At 38.6% G+C, this 27,043-nt stretch overlaps 1 protein-coding gene across 1 annotated transcript in view; it reads left to right on the top strand.

The window, feature by feature from the left end:
- The window catches only part of HYDIN (HYDIN axonemal central pair apparatus protein), a 448,650-nt gene that overhangs the window by 194,786 nt on the left and 226,821 nt on the right, over window positions 1-27,043 (top strand). The window contains exons 13-15 of the mRNA XM_081216141.1: window positions 8,484-8,707; window positions 17,441-17,508; window positions 24,855-25,090. Of these exons, the coding sequence (XP_081072267.1) occupies window positions 8,484-8,707; window positions 17,441-17,508; window positions 24,855-25,090 (528 nt within the window). The remainder of the gene's footprint in view (window positions 1-8,483; window positions 8,708-17,440; window positions 17,509-24,854; window positions 25,091-27,043) is intronic.

Raw genomic sequence — 27,043 nt, 5'->3', positions numbered from 1 at the left:
AAAAATGCCAGTGGTAGTTTGATAGGGATTGCATTGAATCTGTAGATTGCTTTGGGTAGTAGAGTCATTTTCACAATGTTGATTCTTCCAATCCAAGAACATGGTACATCTCTCCATCTATTTGTATCATCTTTAATTTCTTTCATCAGTGTCTTATAATTTTCTGCATACAGGTCTTTTGTCTCCTTAGGTAGGTTTATTCCTAGATATTTTATTCTTTTTGTTGCAATGGTAAATGGGAGTGTTTCCTTGATTTCAGTTTCAGATTTTTCATCATTAGTATATAGGAATGCCAGAGATTTCTGTGCATTAATTTTGTATCCGGCAACTTTACCAAATTCATTGATTAGCTCTAGTAGTTTTCTGGTAGCATCTTTAGGATTCTCTATGTATAGTATCATGTCATCTGCAAACAGTGACAGCTTTACTTCTTCTTTTCCAATTTGGATTCCTTTTATTTCCTTTTCTTCTCTGATTGCTGTGGCTAAAACTTCCAAAACTATGTTGAATAAGAGTGGTGAGAGTGGGCAACCTTGTCTTGTTCCTGATCTTAGTGGAAATGGTTTCAGTTTTTCACCATTGAAGATGATGCTGGCTGTGGGTTTGTCATATATGGCCTTTATTATGTTGAGGAAAGTTCCCTCTATGCCTACTTTCTGCAGGGTTTTTATCATAAGTGGGTGTTGAATTTTGTCGAAAGCTTTCTCAGCATCTATTGAGATGATCATATGGTTTTTCTCCTTCAATTTGTTAATATGGTGTATCACGTTGATTGATTTGCGTATATTGAAGAATCCTTGCATTCCTGGAATAAACCCCACTTGATCATGGTGTATGATCCTTTTAATGTGCTCTTGGATTCTGTTTGCTAGTATTTTGTTGAGGATTTTTGCATCTATGTTCATCAGTGATATTGGCCTGTAGTTTTCTTTCTTTGTGACATCCTTGTCTGGTTTTGGTATCAAGGTGATGGTGGCTTCGTAGAATGAGTTTGGGAGTGTTCCCCCCTCTGCTATATTTTGGAAGAGTTTGAGAAGGATAGGTGTTAGCTCTTCTCTAAATGCTTGATAGAATTCACCTGTGAAGCCACCTGGTCCTGGGCTTTTGTTTGTTGGAAGATTTTTTATCACAGTTTCAATTTCAGTGCTTGTGATTGGTCTGTTCATATTTTCTATTTCTTCCTGATTCAGTCTTGGCAGGTTGTGCATTTCTAAGAATTTGTCCATTTCTTCCAGGTTGTCCATTTTATTGGCATAGAGTTGCTTGTAGTAATCTCTCATGATCTTTTGTATTTCTGCAGTGTCAGTTGTTACTTCTCCTTTTTCATTTCTAATTCTATTGATTTGAGTCTTCTCCCTTTTTTTCTTGATGAGTCTGGCTAATGGTTTATCAATTTTGTTTATCTTCTCAAAGAACCAGCTTTTAGTTTTATTGATCTTTGCTATCATTTCCTTCATTTCTTTTTCATTTATTTCTGATCTGATTTTTATGATTTCTTTCCTTCTGCTAACTTTGGGATGTTTTTGTTCTTCTTTCTCTAATTGCTTTAGGTGCAAGGTTAGGTTGTTTATTCGAGATGTTTCCTGTTTCTTAAGGTGGGATTGTATTGCTATAAACTTCCCTCTTAGAACTGCTTTTGCTGCATCCCATAGGTTTTGGGTCGTCGTGTCTCCATTGTCATTTGTTTCTAGGTATTTTTTAATTTCCTCTTTGATTTCTTCAGTTATCACCTCATTATTAAGTAGTGTATTGTTTAGCCTCCATGTGATTGTATTTTCTACAGCTCTTTTCCTGTAATTGATATCTAGTCTTATAGCATTGTGGTCGGAAGAGATACTTGATACAATTTCAATTTTCTTAAATTTACCAAGGCTTGATTTGTGACCCAAGATATGATCTATCCTGGAGAATGTTCCATGAGCACTTGAGAAAAATGTGTATTCTGTTGTTTTTGGATGGAATGTCCTATAAATATCAATTAAGTCCATCTTGTTTAATGTATCATTTAAAGCTTGTGTTTCCTTATTTATTTTCATTTTGGATGATCTGTCCATTGGTGAAAGTGGGGTGTTAAAGTCCCCTACTATGATTGTGTTACTGTCGATTTCTCCTTTTATGGCTGTTAGTATTTGCCTTATGTACTGAGGTGCTCCTATGTTTGGTGCATAAATATTTACAATTGTTATATCTTCTTCTTGGATCGATCCCTTGATCATTATGTAGTGTCCTTCTTTGTCTCTTCTAGTAGTCTTTATTTTAAAGTCTATTTTGTCTGATATGAGAATTGCTACTCCAGCTTTCTTTTGGTTTCCATTTGCATGGAATATCTTTTTCCATCCGCTTACTTTCAGTCTGTATGTGTCTCTAGGTCTGAAGTGGGTCTCTTGTAGACAGCATATATATGGGTCTTGTTTTTGTATCCATTCAGCCAATCTGTGTCTTTTGGTGGGAGCATTTAGTCCATTTACATTTAAGGTAATTATCGATATGTATGTTCCTATTCCCATTTTCTTAATTGTTTTGGGTTCGTTATTGTAGGTCTTTTCCTTCTGTTGTGTTTCTTGCCTAGAGAAGTTCCTTTGGCATTTGTTGTAAAGCTGGTTTGGTGGTGCTGAACTCTCTCAGCTTTTGCTTGTCTGTAAACGTTTTAATTTCTCCATCAAATCTGAATGAGATCCTTGCTGGGTAGAGTAATCTTGGTTGCAGGTTTTTCTCTTTCATCACTTTAAATATGTCCTGCCACTCCCTTCTGGCTTGTAGAGTTTCTGCTGAGAGATCAGCTGTTATCCTGATGGGGATTCCCTTGTGTGTTATTTGTTGTTTTTGCCTTGCTGCTTTTAATATGATTTCTTTGTGTTTAATTTTTGACAGTTTGATTAATATGTGTCTTGGCGTATTTCTCCTTGGATTTATTCTATATGGGACTCTCTGTGCCTCCTGGACTTGATTAACCATTTCCTTTCCCATATTAGGGAAGTTTTCAACTATAATCTCTTCAAATATTTTCTCAGTCCCTTTCTTTTTCTCTTCTTCTTCTGGAACCCCTATAATTCGAATGTTGGTGCGTTTAATGTTGTCCCAGAGGTCTCTGAGACTGTCCTCTGTTCTTTTCATTCTTTTTTCTTTATTTTGCTCTGCAGCAGTTATTTCCACTATTTTATCTTCCACCTCACTTATCCGTTCTTCTGCCTCAGTTATTCTGCTATTGATCCCATCCAGAGTATTTTTTATTTCATGTATTGTGTTTTTAATCGATGCTTGATTCATCTTTAGTTCTTCTAGGTCCTTGTTAACTGTTTCTTGCATTTTGTCTATTCTATTTCCAAGATTTTGGATCTGGGAAATAGAATCTTGGATCATCTTTACCATCATTATTCTGAATTCTTTTTCAGGTAGACTGCCTATTACCTCTTCATTTGTTAGGTCTGGTGGGTTTTTATCTTGCTCCTTCTCCTGCTGTGTGTTTTTCTGTCTTCTCATTTTGCTTATGTTACTGTGTTTGGGGTCTCCTTTTTGCAGGCTGCAGGTTCGTAGTTCCCATTGTTTTTGGTGTCTGTCCCCAGTGGCTAAGGTTGGTTTAGTGGGTTGTGTAGGCTTCCTGGTGGAGGGGACTAGTGCCTGTGTTCTGGTGGATGAGGCTGGATCTTGTCTTTCTGGTGGGCAGGTCCACGTCTGGTGGTGTGTTTTGGGGTGTCTGTGGACTTTTTATGATTTTAGGCCACCTCTCTGCTAATGGGTGGCGTTGTGTTCCTGTCTTGCTAGTTGTTTGGCATAGGGTGTCCAGCACTTTAGCTTGCTGGTCGTTGAGTGAAGCTGGGTGCTGGTGTTGAGATGGAGATCTCTGGAAGATTTTCGCCATTTGATATTATGTGGAGCTGGGAGGTCTCTTGTGGACCAGTGTCCTGAAGTTGGCTCTCCCACCTCAGAGGCACAGCACTGACTCCTGGCTCCTCAATTTGGGATGATTTGTTGTCTATTCATGTATTCCACAGATGCAGGGTACATCAAGTTGATTGTGGAGCTTTAATCCGCTGCTTCTGAGGCTGCTGGGAGAGGTTTCCCTTTCTCTTCTTTGTTCTCACAGCTCCTGGGTCTCAGCTTTGGATTTGTCCCCGCCTCTGCGTGTAGGTCGCCGGAGGGCGTCTGTTCTTCGCTCAGACAGGACAGGGTTAAAGGAGCAGCCTCTTCGGGGACTCTGGCTCACTCAGGCCGGGCGGGAGGGAGGGGCACGGAGTGCGGGGCGAGCCTGCAGCGGCAGAGTTCGGCGTGACGTTGCACCAGCCCGAGGCGCGCCGTGCGTTCTCCCAGGGAAGCCGCCCCTGGATCCCGGGACCCCGGCAGTGGCGGGCTGCACAGGCTCCCGGAAGGGCGGTGTGGACAGTGACCTGCGCTCGCACAGAGGCTTCTTGGCGGCGGCAGCAGCAGCCCCAGCGTCCCACGCCCGTCACTGGGCTCCGCACTTTCAGTCGTGACTCGTGCCTGTCTGTGGAGCCCCTTTAAGCAGCGCTCTTAATCCCCTCTCCTCGCGCACCAGGAAGCCAAGAGGGAAGAAAAAGTCTCTTGCCTCTTCGGCAGCTCCAGAGTTTTCCTGGACTCCCTGCCGGCTAGCTGTGGCACATTAGCCCCCTTCAGGCTGAGTTCTCGCCGCCAGCCCCAGTCATCTCCCTGCGCTCTGACCGAAGCCCGAGCCTCAGCTTCCAGCGCCACCCGCCCTGGCGGGCAAGCAGACAAGCCTCTCGGGCTGGTGAGTGCCGCTCGGCACCGATCCTCTGTGCGGGAATCTCTCCGCTTTGCCCTACCCAGGTATGTGGGGAGTTTCTTGCCTTTTGGGAGGTCTGGGGTCTTCTGCCAGCATTCAGTAGGTGTTCTGTAGGAGTTGTTCCACGTGTAGCTGTATTTCTGGTGTATCCGTGGGGAGGAAGGTGATCTCCGCGTCTTACTCTTCCGCCATCTTACCTGGAAGTCCTAATCCTTTTACATTTAAGGTTTTTATCGATATGTATGTTTCTAGTACCATTTTCTTAATTGTTCTGGGTTTGTTATTGTAGGTCTTTTCCTTCTCTTGTGTTTCCTGCCTAGAGAAGTTCCTTTAGCATTTGTTGTAAAGCTGGTTTAGTGGTGCTGAATTCTCTTAGCTTTTGCTTGTCTGTAAAGGTTTTAAAATCTCGTCAAATCTGCATGAGATCCTTGTTGGGTAGAGTAATATTGGTTGTAGGTTTTTCCCTTTCATCACTTTAAATATGTCCTGCTACTCCCTTCTGGCTTGCAGAGTTTCTGCTGAAAGATCAGCTGTTAACCTTATAGGGATTCCCTTGTATTTTATTTGTTGTTTTTCCCTTGCTGCTTTTAATATTTTTTCTTTGTATTTAATTTTGGATAGTTTGATTAATATGTGTCTTGGTGTGTTTCTCCTTGGATTTTTCCTGTATGGGACTCTCTGTGCTTCCTGGTCTTGATTGACTAGTTCCTTTCCCATATTAAGGAGGTTTTCAATTATAATCTCTTCAAATGTTTTCTCAGTCCCTTTCTTTTTCTCTACTTCTTCTGGGACCCCTATAATTTGAATGTTGATGCATTTAATGTTGTCCCAGAGGTCTCTGAGACTGTCCTCAATTCTTTTCATTCTTTTTTCTTTATTCTGCTCTGTGGTAGTTATTTCCACTATTTTATATTCCAGGTCACTTATCTGTTCTTCTGCCTCAGTTATTCTGCTATTGATTCCTTCTAGAGAATTTTTAATTTCATTTACTGTGTTGCTCATCATTGTTTGTTTGCTCTTTAGTTCTTCTAGTTCCTTGTTAAACGTTTCTTGTGTTTTCTCCATTCTATTTCCAAGATTTCGGATCATCTTTACCATCATTACTCTGAATTCTTTTTCAGGTCGACTGCCTATTTCCTCTTCATTTGTTTGGTCTGGTGGGTTTTTACCTTGCTCCTTCATATGCAGTGTATTTCTGTGTCTTCTCATTTTGCTTAACTTACTGTGTTTGGGGTCTCCTTTTTGCAGGCTGCAGGTTCGTAGTTCCCGTTGTTTTTGGTGTCTACCCCCAGTGGCTAAGGTTGGTTCAGTGGGTTGTGTAGGCTTCCTGGTGCAGGGGACTTGCGCCTGTATTCTGGTCGATGAGGCTGGATCTTGTCTTTCTGGTGGGCAGGACCGTGTCTGGTGGTGTGTTTTGGGGTGTCTGCCCTTATTATGATTTTAGGCAGCCTCTCTCTTAATGGTTGGGGTTGTGTTCCTGCCTTGCTAGTTGTTTGGCATAGGTTGTCCAGCACTGTAGCTTGCTGGTCGTTGAGTGGAGTTGGGTCTTAGCATTGAGATGGAGATCTCTGGAAGAGCTTTTGCTGTTTGATATTATGTGGAGCTGGGAGCTTTCTGGTGGACCAGTATCCTGAACTCAGCTCTCCCATCTTAGAGGCACAGGCCTGACACCCAGCCGGAGCACCAAGACCCTGTCAGCTACACGGCGAACAAGATGCACTGTGGTGCTTGGCCCCAGGCGGCAACTACGGCTGTTGCCCGGGTCCCCTGGTTTCTCAGTAATACTTACATTTTACAGATGGGGAAACGGGCACAGAGAAGCCAAGCAGGTTCTGCAAGGTCACACGGCTAGTCAAGTCAGTGGAAAAGCTGGGATTTGAACCCAGGCATTTGGCTTCTGAGACCCTGGTCATAATTACTTTTCTATGTGGTGTTTTTAAAAGGAATAAAGGATGAAGCGTAACTCCTATGACCAGGGAACATAGGATGAGGGAGATGGGAAATAAATGTAAAAAGATGAACAACATATCAAGTAACACTTAGTTATGTACCTCTTTTGGTACATCATCCATCTTCTCTTGGCAGGAGTGGTTGTCTTCCTTTGCAAGAGCCCCTGACTGTATCCTACTTATGCTCTTGATTCCTTCTTCTCTGCTCCTGAGGAGGCACCCTGATCTAGTGGATCCCCTACATCCACCCAGACCCTATTACCTTGGTTACCTAGTCTCCTTTTCTTATTACAGAAAGAAACATCTAGGCTGGACCTTAAGTGTGCATTATCTCATTTAACAGTATAAGTAGACTAGGTCTCACCTACCATACCTTCCTGCAGCTTTGCCACCCTCATTTTCTCTTTTTTACCACTAATGTTCTCAAAACAGGAATCTAGAATAGTCAACCACTATTTCCTCTGCACCTACTCGCTCCCTAAACATTTGTACTCTGGATTCTACAGTCACACTCTATTCAGATTACTTTCTTCTTCAAGGGCAGGGGTGGCCTCTAATTAAAAATTCTAAATCTATAGAATTTTCTCAAAGCTTATTCTCCTTAATCTCTATCCCAATTCAACCCCTTTTGGAAGTTCTCTCTTGGCTTTCTCGGTTCCTGGCATGCCCCCCATACTTTTCTGAATCTTTCTTCATCATCTCCTCTTTTTTTCCTCCAGTGCCTTGATGTAGGTTGAAGGCACTTTCTAAGTAGAGAGAATGACTGTCCACCTATTCAGGTGTAAGCATTGGCAAGGAATAGAGATTGTGTTCTAGAAGCCGAGGAATAGGACTGTGTGGCTATAGTACAAGTTCATGGACGGACTTGTGGAAAGTGACAGTGGGAGTGGTAGACGGAGTCACCTGTGGAGGCCTCTGAATGCCAGGCATGAGCTTTGTACACACACCTCACGTGCAATCAAATATGGGCAATGACTTGTTTCCAGAACATTAGTATATAGGAATAAAACTTTTCTGCATTGGAGCTCCCTGGCGGTCCAGTGGTTAAGACTCCATGCTTCCACTGTCGGGGGGACACGCATTCCATCTCTGGCCGGGGAATTAAGATGCCTCACACAGCACTGCGCAGCCAAAAAAAAAAAAAAAAAAAAAACCAAAACCAGAGAAATGAACAAAAAACTTTTCTGTAGTAAAACAATGGCTTACATAAGTATCCCAAAACAGTTATCCATCCATTACAGTTTGAGATGAAAATACCACAATAGGATGAAATCTAATGGTACAACAAAGAGAATCCTTGCAATCTGGAATCCACAATAATAGCTCTTTCTACATTCTTCAAGCTACGTTATAAACATAGGCTTAGATATTTCTTGATCCTCTATTCTAACTTGCTTTTTATTTTTCAGCATGCCACTTAATCCCAGCCTTCTCATGTGTATAAGAGAAAGACCTACCTTCCCTTGGTTACTTCAGAGATAGAATTTTAAAAAAGGTCTTTTAAGGTTCTTCTTCAATAGATGTGATTATGATCAATCTTTATAGCATGAATATAATGCATATGACTAATTCTATTTTAAAGAGGAGATAAAAACACAAAATTACTTTCTGTCTTGGGATTCCTGTCTTCAAACATTCAAGACAGAAGACTGCTTATTTTTCCCCTGGAGTTTTTCTGTGGTTCTACTTCCTGCAGCTGTTTCTGTGTTGGTGCTTATATGAAAATAAATCGGAGGCCCATTGCCTACCTTTTCATTCTTGTCTTTTTGATATAGGCAGTACTATCCAACAAAGGCAGCATTGATGCCCTCTTCAACGTGATCCATCCAACTTCGGCTATGGGGACCTGCTTTGTTTTCAGTCCCAAGGAAGGCATCATCAAACCAAGTGGAGTCCAGGCTGTCCAGATCTCCTTCAGTTCTCCCATCCTGGGACACTTTGAAGAAGAGTTCCTGATCAATGTCAATGGATCACCAGAGCCTGTGAAACTGACCATTATGTAAGTTACTTCTACAGGTAATGTGGAAACTGAAGTTTTTACCTAATGCTTTCTTAAACTTCAAAACTAGAGCACTTTACACATTAATGGAGAATTACTAGGTTGCCAAAATATTTATTTATTTTTTTGTTAACAATATTGATACCTGTCTGAAAGTAGCAACAATTTGATTCCCTACTGTTTACTTTTTAAAATCCAGGCACAGAAGTAAAATGTAAAAATAAAATCCTTTCATAAACTTACTTTAAAAAACCAAAACTAGATCATGTCTTGAATGTCCATAACTGTCTTTGTTGATATGACCACATCAACATAGTGGAGTGTTTTAAATTTCCACCAGTATTTCTCTAGTGAACATGTTTAACTTATTACTGTAGTATGGATGCAGATGGTATTTTGGAATCTAGTTTTTCTGTAAGCTCTAACCTTATAAAATAAGAACTTAAACACTATATTAGTTTCTACTTACTCTGTTTTAGTATGTTTAGGGAAAGTAGGTTATTAACACCTGGATAAAATTATCTCTTATAATTAAGCTCTAACTGTTATCAGTTTCTCTAAACCTGCATCTGTTGTTTTTATTTTAAGGAAATTCTTTAAGAGCTCTTAACCTTTAATGTCTCCAGGAATTATAAAAGTCTACTTATAGTGTCAGTCAGTCAAGGCTAGACACTTGGAGCTTTTGTGCTAGACGTCTTTTGATGGCTTCTCTAGCTGCTTTGTTTGTCCTCAGGTTTTAGAAAGAAGTTCTCTGTGACCAACCCACTGGGCAGATCTATAACTTTAGTTCCTGGTGCTTAAAAAGATCATATCTTCAGAATAGATTGCAGATTCTATTTAGATTCTCACAGCAACAGGTTGTTCATTACCATGGTAGTCTCTCTTATTATGGTTCAGTAGCCTAGCAGGACCTCACTCCATCTACAGCTGAGGTCTCCCTTGTGGCCTGGAGATAACATAGAAAAGAGACAGACATATTTCCTAGGCCTGAAGGGTCCTGGGAAAACTTATTGATCTTGTGATATCTCCTGGAAATTTAGAATCTTAAGATTGACTCCAAGGCAATTACCATTTCTTCTCAATTCTTCCACCTAAGCATCTCTGTTCTAGGGTGAATTACATCCTCCCAAAATTCATATGTTGAAGTCCTAACACTCAGTGCTTCAGAATGTGACTGCATTTGGAGATAAGACTTTTAAAGAAGTAATTAAGGTAAAATGAGGTCATATGGGTGGGCCCTAATCTAATAAGAATGGTGTCCTTGTAAGAAGAGGACATTAGGACAGATACACAAACAGGAAAAGACTGTGGGAAGACATGGGGCAAAGGTACCCATCTACAAGCTAAGGAGGAAGTTCCTCAGAAGAAGCCAACCCTGCCAACACATTGATCTTGGACTTCCAGCCTACAGAACTGTGAGGAAATAAATTTCTGTTGTTTAAGCCACCGAGTCTCTGATACTTTATGACATTCCTAGCAAATGAGTACAACCCCTAACAAGTAAGGAGAGTGAGTGCATATGCCTCAGGTGTTCTGTGGCGTGGCTAAGACAGCCTACCACAGTCACAAACTCTTTAAAAAGATCTCAAGACTTATCTGAAACATTCACAATGCATTTACATTCTTTTCCATAATGCATCTGTGTTTGTGCTAAAAGAAAAAATTGGAGTAGCTTTCCAGATATTTGAATAACATTGACTCTTAAGAAGATGTATCATGCTTATCCTGGCCCAAGATTTACCTCCTTCAGGGATGTGCAGAATATGAGAACAGGAGTACTTTTTCCCATTATATAAACTTTAACCCACCTCCCACCTCCATAACAATTCACATCTCATGACAAACAGTGGAGGTAGTTATCTGGAGAAGCAGGAAGAGCAAACTTGCAAGTGCAACCTTGTCTATCATTCAGAGATCATCTGGCCCCTTAGCCCCCTTGTTAAGTTCCAGAAGATCAGCTCTTGAAAGCCCCCAACTGAATCAAGGCTTTCTGACTTCTTGGCACCAGGAAATATTGTTCAGAATCATGAGTACCCTCCGCAATATCCAGCATCATAGGCTTCCATACAAAAGTGGGAAAGATAAAAATCTTAAAACTCTGCTCTAATAAACATTTAAGATAAAAGGAAAATAGTCCTATCTATAGGCAAGAAAGAATAGGATGTTAAAGGACCATAATTTTACTTTTCATGCAGACAAAGAAAAATCAAACTGCTGGCTGAGACAGGCTAACTGTCCTTCAAGTTGGATAAAAAAGCCCATCCCAATTTTATCCAGTCATTCCACATTTTAAGTTTAGCCTAATAATTAATGTCATATCTAACTATCAACATGCACACATTGCTACTCTATTTAGAAAAAAAACCATGTATTTTGGATATTTGTTTAATAAACTCTAATGAGCACCTCCTACCTGCAAGGTTGTATATTAGGTGCAGTGACTGGTGAATTTGGGTTTGGTAGACATTCCTGTTGCATGAATCCTATTGTCTTACCCTGTGACTCTGTGAATTATTTATCCACATCCAGGATGTGATTGCCCATTTCCTAAATTATTTCCTAAACTAACTAAAAATATAGTAAAAGAGATGACAAGGGAATTAAAAGGCTATACTAGAAAATATCCATTTAACTCAACGGAAGGCAATAGTGAAAGAATAGAGGAACTGAGAAAACATTAAGACATGTAGAAAACAAACAGAGAAAAGGAAGAAGGAATCCTAACTTATCATTAGTTATATTAACTATAAATATATTTCACAATTAAATTAAAAGGCAGAGATTAGCAGAATAGACTTTAAAAACACACATACAAAATATGATTCGACTATATGCTGTCTACAAGAGATGCACTTTAGATCTGAAAGTATGAATAGGTTCAAACTTTTTTAAACGGATGGAAAAAGATACCCTGCAAACACTAACCAAAAGAAAGCTGGAGTGGCTATACCAATATCTAAATAAACTTTAGAACAAAAATTGTTATAAAGGCAAAGAAGAACATTTTACAATAACAGTCCATCAAGAAGATATAACAATTATAAACATCGGTGCATTTAACAGCAGAGCCCCAAAATACATGAAGCAAAAGTTTACAGAACTGAAGAGAGAAATAGGTAATTGAACAGTAGTAGTTGGAGATGTCACTACCCTACTTTCAATAATGGATAGAACAACTAGGCAGAACATCATAAAGGAAATAGAAGAGCTGAACAATACCATAAACCAACTGGACCTAACAGATACCTGTAGAACCCAACAAGTGCACTTGGAACATTTTCCAGAATACACCAGGTGTTAAGCCATAAAACAAGTCTCAATAAATTTTAAATAATTTGAATCATAGAGAGTGTGTTCTTCAACTAGAAAGAAGTGAATGAAAAATCAAAAATAGAAGGAAATCTGGAGAATTTACAAATATGTGGAAATTAAAAAACACTCCTAAATTACCAATAGGTTAAAGAAGAAATTACAACAGAAATTTTAAAATACTTTGAGATAAATGAAAACAAGACACAATATACCAAAACTTATGAGATGTGGTAAAAGTAGCACTTAGAGGGAAACTGATAGCTGTAAGTGCCTGTATTTAAAAAGAAGAAAGATTTCAAATCAATAACCTAAATTGCTACCTTAATAAACTTGAAAAAGAAGAGCTAACTAAATCCAAAGCAAGCACAAGGAAGGAAGTAATAAAGATTAGAGTGGAAATTAATGAAATAAAGAAAAACAATAGAGAAAATTAATAAAACTGAAAGTTGTTTCTACTCAGCATTGTACTGGAGGTTCTATCCAAGGCAATTAGGCAAGAAAAAGAAATAAAAGACATTCAGGTTGGAAAGGAAGAAGTAAAACTATCTCTCTTTGCAGATGACATGATATTATATATAGAATATCCTGAAGAATCCACCAAAAAACTATAGAGCTAACGAGTGAGTTCAGAAAAATTGCAGGATATAGAATCAATGTACAAAAATCAATTGTATTTCTAGACAGTAGCAATGAAAATTCAAACATGAAATTAAGAAAATTCCATTTACAATAGGTTCAAAAAAATGATAAAGTTGGGAATAAATTTAACAAAAGAAGTGTAAGATGTGTACATTGAAAACTACAGAACATCATTGAAAGGAATTTAAAAGAAGACCTAAATAAGTGAAAAGACATCTGTTTTCATGGATTGGAAGACTTAATATTAACCTAAGATGGCAGTATTTCCCAAAATGATGTATAGATTCAACATGATTCTGTCAAAATTTCAGCTGCCCTTTCTGTGGTAATTGACAAGCTGATACTAAACTTTATATGGAAATGCAAGAAACCCAGAATAGCCAAAACAATTAAAAAAAATAAGAACAAATTTGGAGGACTTACACTTCCCAGTTCAAAACTTACTATAGTTTTGATACAGTTATCAAGAATGTGTTGTACTGGCATAAAGATAGAAATATAGATCAATGGCATAGAATTGAGAGTCCAAAAATAAATTCACACAGTTATGGTCAATTTATTTTTATCAAGAGTATCAAGACAATTCAATGGGAAAAAGGATAGTTTTTTCAACTGATGTTGCTGGAACAACTGGATATCCACATGCAAAAGGATAAAGTTGGACCCCCCCAAACCTCAGACCATATACAAAATTAACATAATATGGGCCAAAGACCCAAATGTAACAACTAAAACTATACAACTGTTTAAATAAAACATTAAGTGCAAATATGCATGACCTTGGATTAGGCAAAGGTTTCTTAAAGATGACACCTAAGTATAAGCAATCAAAGAAAAAATAAATAAATTAGACTTGATCAAAATTTTAAAATTTTGTGCCTTAAGGGATACTATTAAGAAAGTGAAAAAACAAACCACAATATGGGAGAAAGTATTTGTAAATCATATATCTGAAAAGGGACTTATATCTAAGATATATAGAGAACATTTATACTCAGTAATAAAAAGGCAACCAATCAAAAATTGGACAAACCATCTGAGCAGACATTTCTCTAAAGAAGATATACAAATGATTAGTAACATGAAAAGACTCTCAACGTCATTAATCATCAGGGAGATGCAAATCGAAACCATAATGAGATACAACTTCACACCCATGTGGATGGCTATAATTTAAAAAATGGAAAATAACAAGTGTTGGAGAGAATGTAGAGAAGTCAGAACCTTCATACACTGATGATGGGAATGTAAAATGTACAGCCACTTTGGAAAACAGTCTGACAGGTTTTCTCAAGTAAACGTTGAGTTACCATATGACCCAGCAATTCCATTCCTAGATACATACCCAAGAAAAATGAAAATATAAATCCATACAAAAACTTGTACATGAATGTTTATTACAGCATTATTCATAGTAGCCAAAAAATCCAAGTGTCTACCAACTGATGAATGGATAAACAAAATGTGGTCTATCCACACAATGGAATGTTATTAAGACCATAAAAAGGAATGAAAAAAGAAAGAAAGGATGTACATGCTACAACATGGTACAATGAATGAACCTTGAAAATGCAATGACAAGTGAAAGAAGCCAGTCACAGAAGACCATATGTTGTATGATTCCATTTATGTGAAATGTCCAGAGAGAGTAAATCTGTATATGGATAGGAAGTAGATTAGTGGTTGCTTAGGGCCAGGGGTGGAGGTGGGAGATGGAGGGTGATAGTTAAAGGGTATGGGGTTTCTTTTTGAGGTGATGGGAATGTTCTGAAGTTAACCCAGGTGGTGGTTGCACGTATATGTGAATACTATACAAAAACCATTGACTTATACACTTTAAATGGTTGAATTGTATAGCATGTGAATTATATTTCAATGAGGCTGTTATTTTTTAAAATTTCCAGGAGCCTATAATTCATTCATTTCATGGGTGAATTTTTTAAACCTCTGATCTCTTCTCCTGAAGATCCCAAACTAGTAATGCATGTCACTAGCAATGTCTGAATAGGTTAGGGTCTACTTGGTTTTTCCACTGTGAATAGTAGGGTTTAGGAATCTCCTAGGAACTTACAAGTAAACTTGGACTAGTTAATACTCCAGGTGCTCTCTGGATGTTAAGTCTCTTGTTTTATCCTTTGCACCTTACCATTCACACCACTCCCATGCCACTTTCTTATTTTGGATGTTCATTCCTTGTTTCTTTCAAAGGAAAGGAAAGTCTGACTGTGGAAAGAATGCTTATGTTCATCCTAAAACTAATCACAAATTGCTAAGAGAAATACTCTTGTCTAAATTGCATTTGTCCAAAGTGTTCTAGCGCTTCAAACCACAAACAATAATTTTGAAAACTTGGCAAATATCTAGTGTCACAAATAAATGTCTAATGATAAAGCGTGAAATACACGTATAATTTATTATTTATTTCCAGCTCCACACAGTAATACTGATTTTACTTACGACTTTGCCAGGAACTCTTTCTTGGGCCTTATGGTCCAAGAAGTCTCTATAAAGTTAATATTGTGGATTCTGTAATTTTGTTTCTTATTCTTTTATTGTTGGGTAATCTTCTTTCCTTAGTACCACATAATTTTGGCTAGTATGCCTTGAAAGATCAGAACAGTTGCTGTTTCTATTGATTTCTCCAGCTGCATGACACAGTATTTTAAGTGGTTGGATAAACAGCACTGTAAAGTTAATGTGATTTTTTAAATTACCCATGAACAGTTTTGTTCCCTCCTATTTTTACATATGTGACTTTATACAGTTTAACTGTAGCATGTTTCGCATTCAACCCGTTTCACATAACATCATAATTCAATCACTCTCTTAGTCTTTAAAATTCTAATTTTAACAGACCATTGCATTGATGGAGGGCACCATCTTGGCAGAGACTGTCCCAATGTTCAAGATCCCTGTTTGAATGAATGTGACAGTATCTAAGTCCAGTTGGTATTCAGCTGCAGTTCCCCTAGTTACATGTGCCTTTGAACAAATGTGATTTAACTCTGGTTTTTTTTCTACTTCTACACTGATTAAATGACTGCTTTGTGCAGTTTTGTGATCTTTCTTATTTCTTTAGGCTTTTGTGCTTTTCAGACACTTTTGATCTATTTGTTACTTTGGCCCTGCCAAAACTTCTTTTACAAGTCAAGTATCTAATCTGTAGGCTCCTTTGACTTAGCTGGATCCTAATTCCTTGCTAGGTACCAGCTGCTCCTTTTGAAACCACTTTGGATCATTAGCATGAAATAGAATAGATGGTCCTGGGAAAGGCTTTTAGAATTGAAACTTGGTGCATTGAGTCTTTGTTGTCATCTCTCCTCCCAGGCTTTCAACAGCCTCTCACCACATTATAATCAGATCTCTAGCAGCCGAAAGTATCACTAGGGCACCAAGTGCATTCAGCATGGTGTGACACACCTACGTCACCAACATCAGGATCTGGGTGAATTAGGAGACTCATGCTCAGTGGGGTTTCTGGTATTTGTGTGTCTATAACTTTTAAAAGCTTGGCACATAGATGGGGAATTATTTCAGTTCTTACCTTTGGTCTAGAGATTTTAGGGACATGGACCATGGAGAAAGACAAGAAAAAACAAATATCTGATATATTGGTTTTCTATTGCTGCTGTAATAAATTACTACAAACATAGTAGCTTAAAACAATACAGATTTATTACTTTACAGTTCTATAGATCTAAAGTCCAACACGGGTCTTATTGCGCTAAAATCAAGGTGTTGGCCAGGGCTGTGTTTCTTTCTGGAAGCTCTAGGGGAGAATCCATCTCCTAACCTTGTTCAGCTTCTTGAAGCTGCCCATGGTCTTTGGCTCATGGTCTGCCTCCTCTATCTTCAAAGCCAGCAAAGGCTGGTTGAGTCCTTCTCACATTGCCTCACTCCTACCTCCTCTTCTGCCCCCCTGTTCTAATTTTAAAGACATTTGTGATTACATTGAGCCCACCTGGATAATTCAGGCTAATCCCCTTATCTTAAGATCAGTTAATTAGCAAACTTCATTCCTTCTGCCACCTTAATTACCGTTTGCCATGTAACCTAATATATTCACAGATTGTGGGGATTAGCACATAGACATCTTTGGGGACCATTTGCTATCTACCACACCTGAAGTCAGTTAGAAGCTGTAGAATCTCTCTATTGCTTATTTTAAGCTAGAGTGTCACTCCAAGATCATGAGCCTTGTATGAGAGGGAAACAGAACAGCAACAGTTAAAGAGTCCTTAAAGGCCACCTGTTCCAGTCTTCTCTTTTGTACGTTAGGAAAAGAAACTGAGGCCTACAGAGGTAAAGTGATTGGCCAAGATCACAGCTAGTTGGTGGTAGGAACTGGATTAAAACAGTTTTTTAAAAGTGTGGGCCAAGGAATACTGGTATCATTGTTAGTCTTTGATGTCTATTATATGATTAGACCTATAATTTTTTCTTGCCTGAGTTAATAAATTTTCATGATATGTGTCTCATCCACATTAACATTTTGTGCCATTAGTTCAGTGATGTGTCTGTGCCTCATCACTGATAGCAATATGGTGGTAAGTTAACCATAGCATCATTTGCTAAAACCCAAAGGTTTGAGAATGGAAAAGGAATTTTCAGAACCATTGGGATAGACCATCATCTCACAGTTTCCTTAAGTCGTAGATGATGCTGTAATTGATTTAATGCTAAATTATGGTTTTCAGTACTTACCTCTACCCACTTCTTGATTGTTACCTTGAATTCACTGGATTCCCTTTCCACTCCCTTAACTTGTATTCCTCCTTCCAGAGGCTGTGTCATTGGACCTACCTTCCATTTTAATGTTCCTGCTCTGCATTTTGGTGATGTTTCCTTTGGTGAGTACTTTTCCATTTTAAATTAGAAATTGAGAAGAATTACTTTTCCCTCCACATGGAAGGAGGAAAGTTTACAAAGAACTTCTCTTACCATTTTGTGTGGGTAATAGCTAAGAGGGTTTAGAATTGTTCTTCCTCTGCAGAATTTTGGTGCTGTTTCCTAGTTTATAGGTGAATGTTATAGCCATGTCTCCTGGATACTAGTAGTTGTCAGGCCATGGCTGTCCCCTCTCTTCCTGCAGTGGAACAACAGAAAGCTTTATGCTTTATTCCACTGTCTTAACATTCTGAACATTCTGTTTATATGCAGATTCTGATTTGCCACTTTGGCTACACAGCAACCTTTCCACAAAGATGCTCTCAGGTTTAAAGTGAGCTCAGTGGTGGTTTAATTCAGGTGTTTTATCACTCCAAATTGATGACTCTTCTATATGTTTGTATAGTCTTTTTACTCAGTTGCTTCCCTGAGGTCATTTTCTCCCATCTAAACTTCCCCAATAATAAAAATGATAATAACAGCAGTGGCAGCAAAATTACCCATTAATTGGTTCTTTCTTGTAGTCCAATTACTGCTAAGTAATTACATGCGGTACTACATTTAAACATTTTAGCAATCCTAGGGGAAGGCACTCTTTAAGGTCCCCATTTTAGAGTTGGACGAACTGAGCATTGGAACAGTTTAATAACTCCCAAAGTTCACACAGCGGTGGCAGAATTAGTATTTCAATTGAGATCTGTCTAAATCATATACTGTCAACTTGGGTGTTGAGAGTTGCCCCCAGAGAGGCAAAAATTGGCTCTTGGGTATTGAAAAAACTTAGACATAACAATGGTTTGTGTTTCTTCAAAGTTCCACCCTGCCCAACAAAATCTTTTTCCTTAGTATTTAATTTCTCTTGTTAGGTAGAAATTGTCTAATTTAAATCATATTTAATTAACTGATTTGACTTGATATAAAATTAATTTATCACAGTGGTTCTTTTTAGGAGGTGATGACTTTAAAAAATTGAGAAACCCTAGTCTAAATCTTTATTCCATAATTCTTTCCATTTTGCTCTATTCTTTCCCATTTTGACTTTCAGTTCTCTTGCTTCATTTCAAGTAGGCCTGTCTAACTTGGGGAAAAATAGTTCTCTAGAAAAAGCTGATTCATAATGCCTTTATCAGTTGCTTTAACATTTGGGTGTTATGAAAGTTTCTAAAACTCAGAATATATTTATTTATACAATGCTCCCACCCTGATCTACATTATATTGGGTAAGGCACATACCATAGGAAAATCTATATAAATGAAGTTGAATGTCTGTTCATATAGAATGTGAAAATGGCTGGAGAGATGTTACAGATTTGTAGAGCATATTTGAATGATAGACTCTTTTGAAGGAAAATGCAAGTGACCTACAACTTAAGGGTAACTGTGACTGATGCACAATAAGAGGGGAGTTTGTGTACCCAGAGACCTATGCAGTGTACTCCACACACTTCAGACTGAGTCCATGGAGAGCTCTGAGCACCTGGTGCCCACAGCAGCATACCCTTCCACAGGCATTTAAACACAAAGTCCAGTCCAAGTACATTTGGAAGATGTGCCCTATGTCGTATGCCCTGGAGGGAAAAAACAAGTGAAAGTAAGCACCTCAAATCAGTTACTCCAAGAAATCTCCACTGACTTATTGTCTAGAATGTGCCCTATTGCTCAGCTCTGACATGTTAATGTAAATACTGTGCCAATGATAAGCCAATTATTGAACCCCATGAATATCTGAAATGCTTTTATCTAGAATCCAAACATTTTAAAACATCAAAGCCCCTAATAGTACATTTCCATGGAATATGGCAAATGTATATCCCCAAGATGCCACAGATTTACTCAAAATGCTGTATTTGATATTGGCAAGCTCTGGGTCACACAGTGGGTAAAACCATGTATGCATGCTCCAAGGCTAGGTAGGTTTTTCCAGTAACAGTCTTCCATTTGGTCCTCTCTTATCCCTAAGGATACAGGAAAGGCCATCACTGGGTAATTTATTCATAGTTTCCTTTCGCTATAGAGATAATAATCAACAGCTGTTCCTCATAGTTGGTCCAGCTAGAAGTTTTGGTAACTAGCTTGGGTGAGAATTAGAAATAGTTTATTTTCCTTTTGTATTATATCTTACTGAACTATTTGATGATACAGCAGCTAGACTCTTATGATATAAGAGACTAGAAGACACTACAGAGCCATGACCCAAGATTTCCCAAGTCTGAGATATGAGAACTTACCCTCCTGAGTCCACCTTCAAAACCCAAGTTGCGTTTTCTTTTAGTTTGGATATGGATTCCTTAATCTTCTCTGCATTGTGACAGGAAATGTTAATAAAAACATACCCTTTTTCTTGTCGATAGGAAATCTAAGGTTTTCAAAACACCGGGTTCAGTAAATTCAAGCTACTTTGCTGTGCTTCTGGATTCTTCACTGTAATGGCCAAAGTTAGGGGCAGTTTTGTAATAATCTTTCAAAATTGTCTTATGTTATATTTTCAAATTCCAGAGTTGGAACTAAAGTCCTCATGACTCCAACACAAAGTATCACTTATTTCTCCAGGTAGATTGGCCTCCTATCACAAAGAAACATGGTTCTTAGGAGAGTTATGTATTTGAAACTATACTCTAAGAAGTGTATATAGTTAATTCCAGATTCAAAAGGGAAATCAACTGTTACAGGAGTCAGCCAGAAATTGGAGGACTTTTTTAGTTATTTCAGGATGACAGATGTATTGTGTGGAGTTAAACGAGGTCTTCAGAGACTGTTGTAGAGCTGGGGAGTACATTAAGCTAACTAAAGTTGGTAGTATTGTCCCCATATTGGCAAGAAGCCCCATTCCTGAAGAGGCATCTGTTACAGGCTAGTGTTGGAGACATGGCATTTACTTGCTTAGAGATGAAGATCTAGATTTGGCATCAGGGTCTGTGGGGATCAATGATGTTAGGATATTATAAATACCATAAAGTAGGTGAGAGGTAATAGTACTGTTGGTTGGCATCTAAAATATTTAAAGTATGGCTGTGAAGGTTTTGATTGGATGTTGGATGACTTGTCTAATAATTAATTAGTTTGACTGAAGCTACAGTATCATGAGAGAATTAAATTACAGAATTTGGGTGGTGATTGTCCCTGAAGGAACACTGAGGCTTTGATAACTCCTCAGATTGGTCAAAGAATAAAATGGACCAAGTCATAACTGATATTATGCCAGGTGATAGACCAAAAGGGGCAGGATAAGTATCTGCAAAGTCACTATTTTTCAGGAGGCACAAGAATTTGCTGAATGAGAATAAGGAATTTGGAAGGCTCCAGGCTTTCAGTGAACTTGACCATTGGATAATTTGGACAGAGAAGTTAGGGTTTGAGGTTAGAGTTGTTGGGATAAATAAATATAAGCATCAAAAAATATACATGATAGTTGTCTCTTCCATGGCCAGGTATGAACTAGCAGTATTTTACTCAAGGGGAAGTATTTAAATTGACTTTAGGAGAGTGTAAAGTGGAGAGTCAGAGCCAAAGCTTAATTGTCGTGATCATAGAAAGTTCTTAGAAAGGTTGGCAGAAGATATTATAGTAGGCATGGGCAAAGCCTAGACCCGAATAAATTATCATTAACAGTAAGGGAGACACAATAGGGGATATCAGAGTTGTTATGACTTTTTGAAAGTAAATAGAGAATAATATGGCAGAATGATAAAGAAGGAAAGTATACAAGGGAAAGTATGAGAATCAGTAATGCCTGGTATGTAGCAAAGTCTTGTTCCATCACTCTTTTTTTTTTTTTTTTTTTTTTTTTTTTCTTTTTGCGGTATGTGGGCCTCTCACTGCTGTGGCCTCTCCCGTTGCGGAGCACAGGCTCTGGACGCGCAGGCCCAGCGGCCATGGCTCACGGGCCCAGCCGCTCCGCGGCATGTGGGATCCTCCCAGACCGGGGCACGAACCCGTATCCCCTGCATCGGCAGGCGGACTCTCAACCACTGCGCCACCAGGGAGGCCCTGTTCCATCACTCTTGAGCAGAGTCTTTCTATTTCATGTAGAGTCTGCTTGTTCCCAGGAGCTTGGAATAGCAATCTGTTGCTGAAGGTCATCAATTTCTGGAAGTTTTTTTTTTTTTTTTTTTTTTTTTTAGCAAACTTCCATTTAAGATTTCCAGTAAGAGTCATTTTCTACGTCTTCAGCCAGTAATTCAGTTTCTTTGGGCATTTTTTTACCCAAAGGCTCACCTCTTAATTAACTGCAGGGTCAGTTGTTAGAAGGCTCTAAAGAAGACTATTGATATATTTTTTTTGATTTTTGAGGTTGAAAGAGGGAGAGTTTCTGAGGGTGAGTTTTTTGGGAAGATTTCTTGAACTTATAGATGAGCTGGTTCTTGACAATGTTTAGTTATGTCTGTATTAAGCAAGCTTGATTCAGATTGATAAAAGACTTGTAATCCCATGGGTCTTCTAGTTATTACTTCCTAGGGTGAATAGTCTGAGTTCTAGAGGGAGCTAACCTGGTCTGATGGACATTAGAACCAAAGGTAAAACTCTTCACCAAAGAACTCCAAGAGCCTCAGAGAACTTGGCCAGTTTAAGATCAAAAATACTATTTTTGTGTTCTACATTTCCCAAGGATTGTAATTGTGAATTTTTTTTTATCACATGGTTAACACACTGTAAGATTCTTTATAACTCTTCTATGTAAGGCTGGTATTCCCTAGGTGGGAAAGTTATAGAGTACAATGTCTTAGTCACATTTATGGCAGCGACCTTTCTGTATAGGAAGGCTCAAATCCATCTCAAGAATTTACAGACAATTACAACAACATATTTTAACTGTATAATTTTGGCACAGCCCATCTGTATTTGAAAGGTTCTTTGGAGTATGATTTAGACCCACAACTCCCTGCACAGTTTTCCTGGAATATGATAGCAGAATGTAAGGCAGAAGCCAGCCACATCCCCAGATACAGAGGAGAAATTTTCCTATCAACTCTTATTCAGAAATTATCTCATCTCTTTTATGATGGGACCTGTGGTATAAGATTTTTGTCAAAGACCAGCTCATACTTCGGGGCACGTCATAGTTGGTGTGCCAGAGGCCATTAACACGAACAGAGGATCCCAATTTTAGGTAATGTTTGTTTTCTAAGTCTGAATTTTTTATGTTCAGAATGGATTGTGCAAATTGTGCTTATTGATCTCCCATATTGTGAATTATTTCTGTAGACAGCTACAGAAGTACCATCTGTTTTGCACAATGTTCTGATAACACATTTCCCTTTGCTTTGTGGAGTTTTTTTTTACTAGAAAAATTAGGAATCCATTGTCTAAAATAGCCCGTGAATCCCAAAAAGTCTTATCAACTGTAATTTAATTTTTGGTCTTGAGTATTGCTGAATCAGTTTAATTGTAATTTAATTTTTGGTCTTGAGTATTGCTGGATCAGTTTAACACTCAGCTAGGGTCCATTCTTAGTAGAGAGATAATGTTCCAAATAATGTACCACCTTTTGTCAGAAATGGAATTTTTCCTTTGCAGCCTTGTGATCTTTTGCCCCTAGTTTCCTTAAGTTTAGTTTCTTTTTAGGGGCTTTCCAGGTCAGGTGACAATACACATACTGAATGAGAATCAATGAGACTATCATCTTTTAAATCATTATTTAAGTACCAGGAGAGGTATGAAGGTGTCTCTTTGTATCTTTGAGGCATTCTGGCCAAGCATGTTGTTAATTATTCCAAGAAAAGGCACATACGTGTTGTTGTTGTTTTTTTTTTTTTTATGTACTAGGTGCTAAAGAAGGGAGTATAGAGGTCTACACTGTAAATTACTTGCATTCAGTTGGACTACAGATAGGGTAGTAATTCAGATTTGGTGCAGCCAGAAACCTAGGAATAACATTTGTGTTAATGAGCCTTCAGGCTTTAATAAAATAATATCCCTTTTCTTCAGGCTCCTAGATAAGCAATATGGGATATTACAAGTAGTTGTACAAGGAATTGTTCTAGTTATGAGGTTGTAGTTGGCTTTATTCTCAGAAAAACTTCTAGCTTCAGGGAAGAAGTCTGGGCAATGGTTTGGAAAGACCTGTCTGAATCTTTATAGGATCCACTTCCGTAATACACCCTATGTTTGAACAGTATTTATCCCATAAATGGTCAGGTAAAACAAGAGTCATTGTTGGGAAAGTTCAGAAAAGTCAAATGTAGTGATTACATGATTGTGAAACTGACTTTCTAGAAATACCTCTGGAATTTCCAAGAATAATCTTTCAAGTGCCCTTAATCAGACAGTTCTTTTTCCATAAAAGATCTCTTCCAAGTAGATTGGCAGGTGCAGAATCACAAAGGAGACATGAATGTGTTTCTTCCAACAGTCCTAATGTGTAGACAAAAGCTCAGACATGGGGTGAAGTAGATCGGTTCAAAATATCCCCAGCAGTACTGCAGTGATTACTTCAGGAGGCCTATTGTATTTTATCACAGTAGTGTTCAACATAGAAAGAGAAGTGTTTACATCCAGTAGAAATATGCATATTTGTTCTCTTATGGGTGTAGATCATTCTTGTTTTGAAAATGGTAGCAGATACATTGGCCACCTAGGGAATCCAAAATCAGAGTTCAGTTTATTGTTTACCAGGCAAGTAGGATCCACATCTCTAGGAAAGGAACATGAGTCTCCCTGAACTGAACGTAGGAGGGCTAGAAATAACATTAAAAAGCAGCTTTGTCTAAGGGAGGCGAAAGCCGATGTATTAGTCTCTGGCTGGCTCAAAAGTAGATCGTAAAGTCTCTCTCAGGAGAGGCTATTATTCTATTTTGTGTCATCGACCCTGAGAACATGAGCCTCAGACAAGTCTAGGATGAATTATATAATGTCTTGGCAGGCTCTGGGTCACACAGCAGGCAAAACTGCAGAGGCTTCTCCCTTCACACACTGGCAAATAAAAAGAGCAAATATAACTCTGTTCTTTGGGAAAAAATCTGTATTTCTATGTGAAAATTAATTGCACAATGTGTTTCTAGAATATTACTCAGCAAACTGATTATAGAGACTGCCTCTAGAGAGGGGTCTGGATGTTGATGGAGGGGTTTGTTTCATGTCTATTGTTGTTACAGAGTAAATGCATAGTAAGTATTCACTGAATGAATGAATGAGTGAAATGCATTTATTGATTGTGCAACTGAAAACAATACTGGGGAGAGTTGGAATTAAGCAAGTAGTGTTGAAGTGCATAGACAATTCATTTAAGAGGTTTGGCAGTGCAAGGGGAGGTTGAAGTTAAAGGGAAGCTCTTGTGGGGCTTTTATTTCTCACCTTACATTTTTTTTCCCAGGGTTTCCTCATACCTTGATATGTTCCCTCAATAATACCTCCTTGGTCCCCATGACCTTCAAACTGCGTGTGCCTGGGGATGGTGTTGGCCATAAAAGCATTTCAAGTTGTGAGCAGTATTCAGACAACAAAAAATCATATTGGAACAAGGATGAAATACCTGTAATGAGACCAAAGGAATTCACCATCACCCCCGACTGTGGCACCATTCGCTCCCAAGGATTTGCTGCTATCAGGGTAAAGTGCACAGCCTTCCAGCACATGTGGCCAAGCAGCTGAACTGTCAAATAGTTATTGGGACCACATCTAGAGTTTACTTTATATGCCCAGTGTCAATGGGAGGGAGTGCCTCTAATTCACATAGAAAAGTGAGTCTATGTCTATAAGGAAATAAACTACTGTAGCCAAAGAAACCAGATCAAATATATTGGGCAAAAGCGCTGGCACTGCTCCAGTGGGTTTCCATCAATCTAAATGCATTGCCTTTACCATAACAGTGGATTCTAGCAATTTCTGCTGAAACCACTGCTCTAAACAGATAGTACGCCTATCAGTACTAACATAAAAATATTTAATAACTCATTGATAATTAGGTCCTACGTTAGACTCACATCATTTATACCACTAAGTATCCAGATTTATGCCACAGATGATATCCAGTTTATTCATATTTTTAATCTGAATCTGGGCTTCATGGCGAATGTGGATGTGATATTCCTAACAGTGCTTTATATTAAGGTCCACAGTGTGATGCTTTGCTTATGGCCTCACGGTGCCACCAGCAGAATTATTTCACAGCTAACTGAGAAAGATTTTAGCTGTCTTCCCTCACTTACTTTTGCTTCTCCAAACAGTTAGGTCTAGCAATACTGAAGGCTGCTAAATTTAAATGATTTGATCTTTTCTGGAAAAAGAAAAAAGTAAGACTTCATAGCTAAGGTTATAGTTTTCTCTTTAGTCATTACCTTTGAATATTTAATTCAGCTATGGTTTTATCCCCCAGATTTGCTTTTAATGCTTCATAATATCTCACCATGAATCTACTCATCCTAAATCTATTCTGGGAGTTTTCAGCTCTTCTAAGGGCTTCTCCACGGATCCAGTGAGGTTTGATCTCACACATCGTTGTAATTTCCCAGTGTTGCTCTCTCAGTCTGTTTGGGCTGCTACTACAAAATACCAGAGACTGGGTAGCTTGTAAACATCAGAAATTTATTCTTTACAATCTGCAAGCTGGAAGTCCGAGGTCAGGGTGCCAGCATGGTAGGGTTCTGGTGAAGGCCCTTTTTCAGGTGGCAGACTGCGGACATCTTCTTGTATCCTCACATGATGAAGGGGCAAGGGAGCTCTCAGGGGCCTATTTTATAAAGACGCTCATCCTGCTCACGAGGGCTCCACCCTCATGACCTCATCACCTCCCAAGGGCCTCACCTCCTAATACCATCACATTGTGAGTTAAGATTTCAGCATGTGAATTTGGGGCCAGAGGTGGGGACACAATCATTCAGATCAGAGCAGTTGCTAACTGTGACTTGCCCAGGAAGAAGTGCAGCTGCAATGAGTTAATTTATTTTTTACTTAGTAATGCTTAGCTTACATATTACCTACCATTCCCCCCCTTTTTTGGGGCTTCTCCCAGGCTAGTACAGGAAGATTTTAGAAGACAGAGCATCTATCTAGGAGCCTTCTGCCAGAACCACTCGTTCTAACCATAGCTCAGAGACATAAACAAGGGTTAGAGTCACTCCAGGAATCTGTGCACTGGGGCAGCTGCTTGTCTCCAAATCTGACAGGTTTTCCTTCCAAATCGATGACCCCCTCTTTGCTTTATTTTTCCTTTGTATTTTGAAAAGCTTTCTCCAAGCCTCAGTTTTCCCTCCTGATCTGCACTTTAACCACGTCTGTGTGGACTTAAATTTGCATCCAACAATTCCCTTTCCAACCAAAGAAATTTTAATTAGTACCTGATGCATAATTTATAGATAGAAAAGCTGTAACCTACGCCAGAAGCTGTTTTCTACACTTACAAGTATCTCTTCCAGTACAAATCATTTTAAGACAATTAAAAATTGCAACAAGGCTTCAACAGCCTAAATGTCAAGTTTCACAACAGTAAATAAAAACATAGGGTAAAATATACTGGCCAGATGTTGTCCTTGGATTAACCTTTTCTTTGGAGCTTCTTATTTT

The sequence above is a fragment of the Mesoplodon bidens genome, assembly GCF_964165515.1.
Source record: "Mesoplodon bidens genome assembly, chromosome: 18".
Lineage (NCBI taxonomy): Eukaryota > Metazoa > Chordata > Mammalia > Artiodactyla > Ziphiidae > Mesoplodon > Mesoplodon bidens.
The sequence above is the reverse complement of the archived record's forward strand: the minus strand, read 5'-3'. Positions and strand labels throughout refer to the sequence as shown.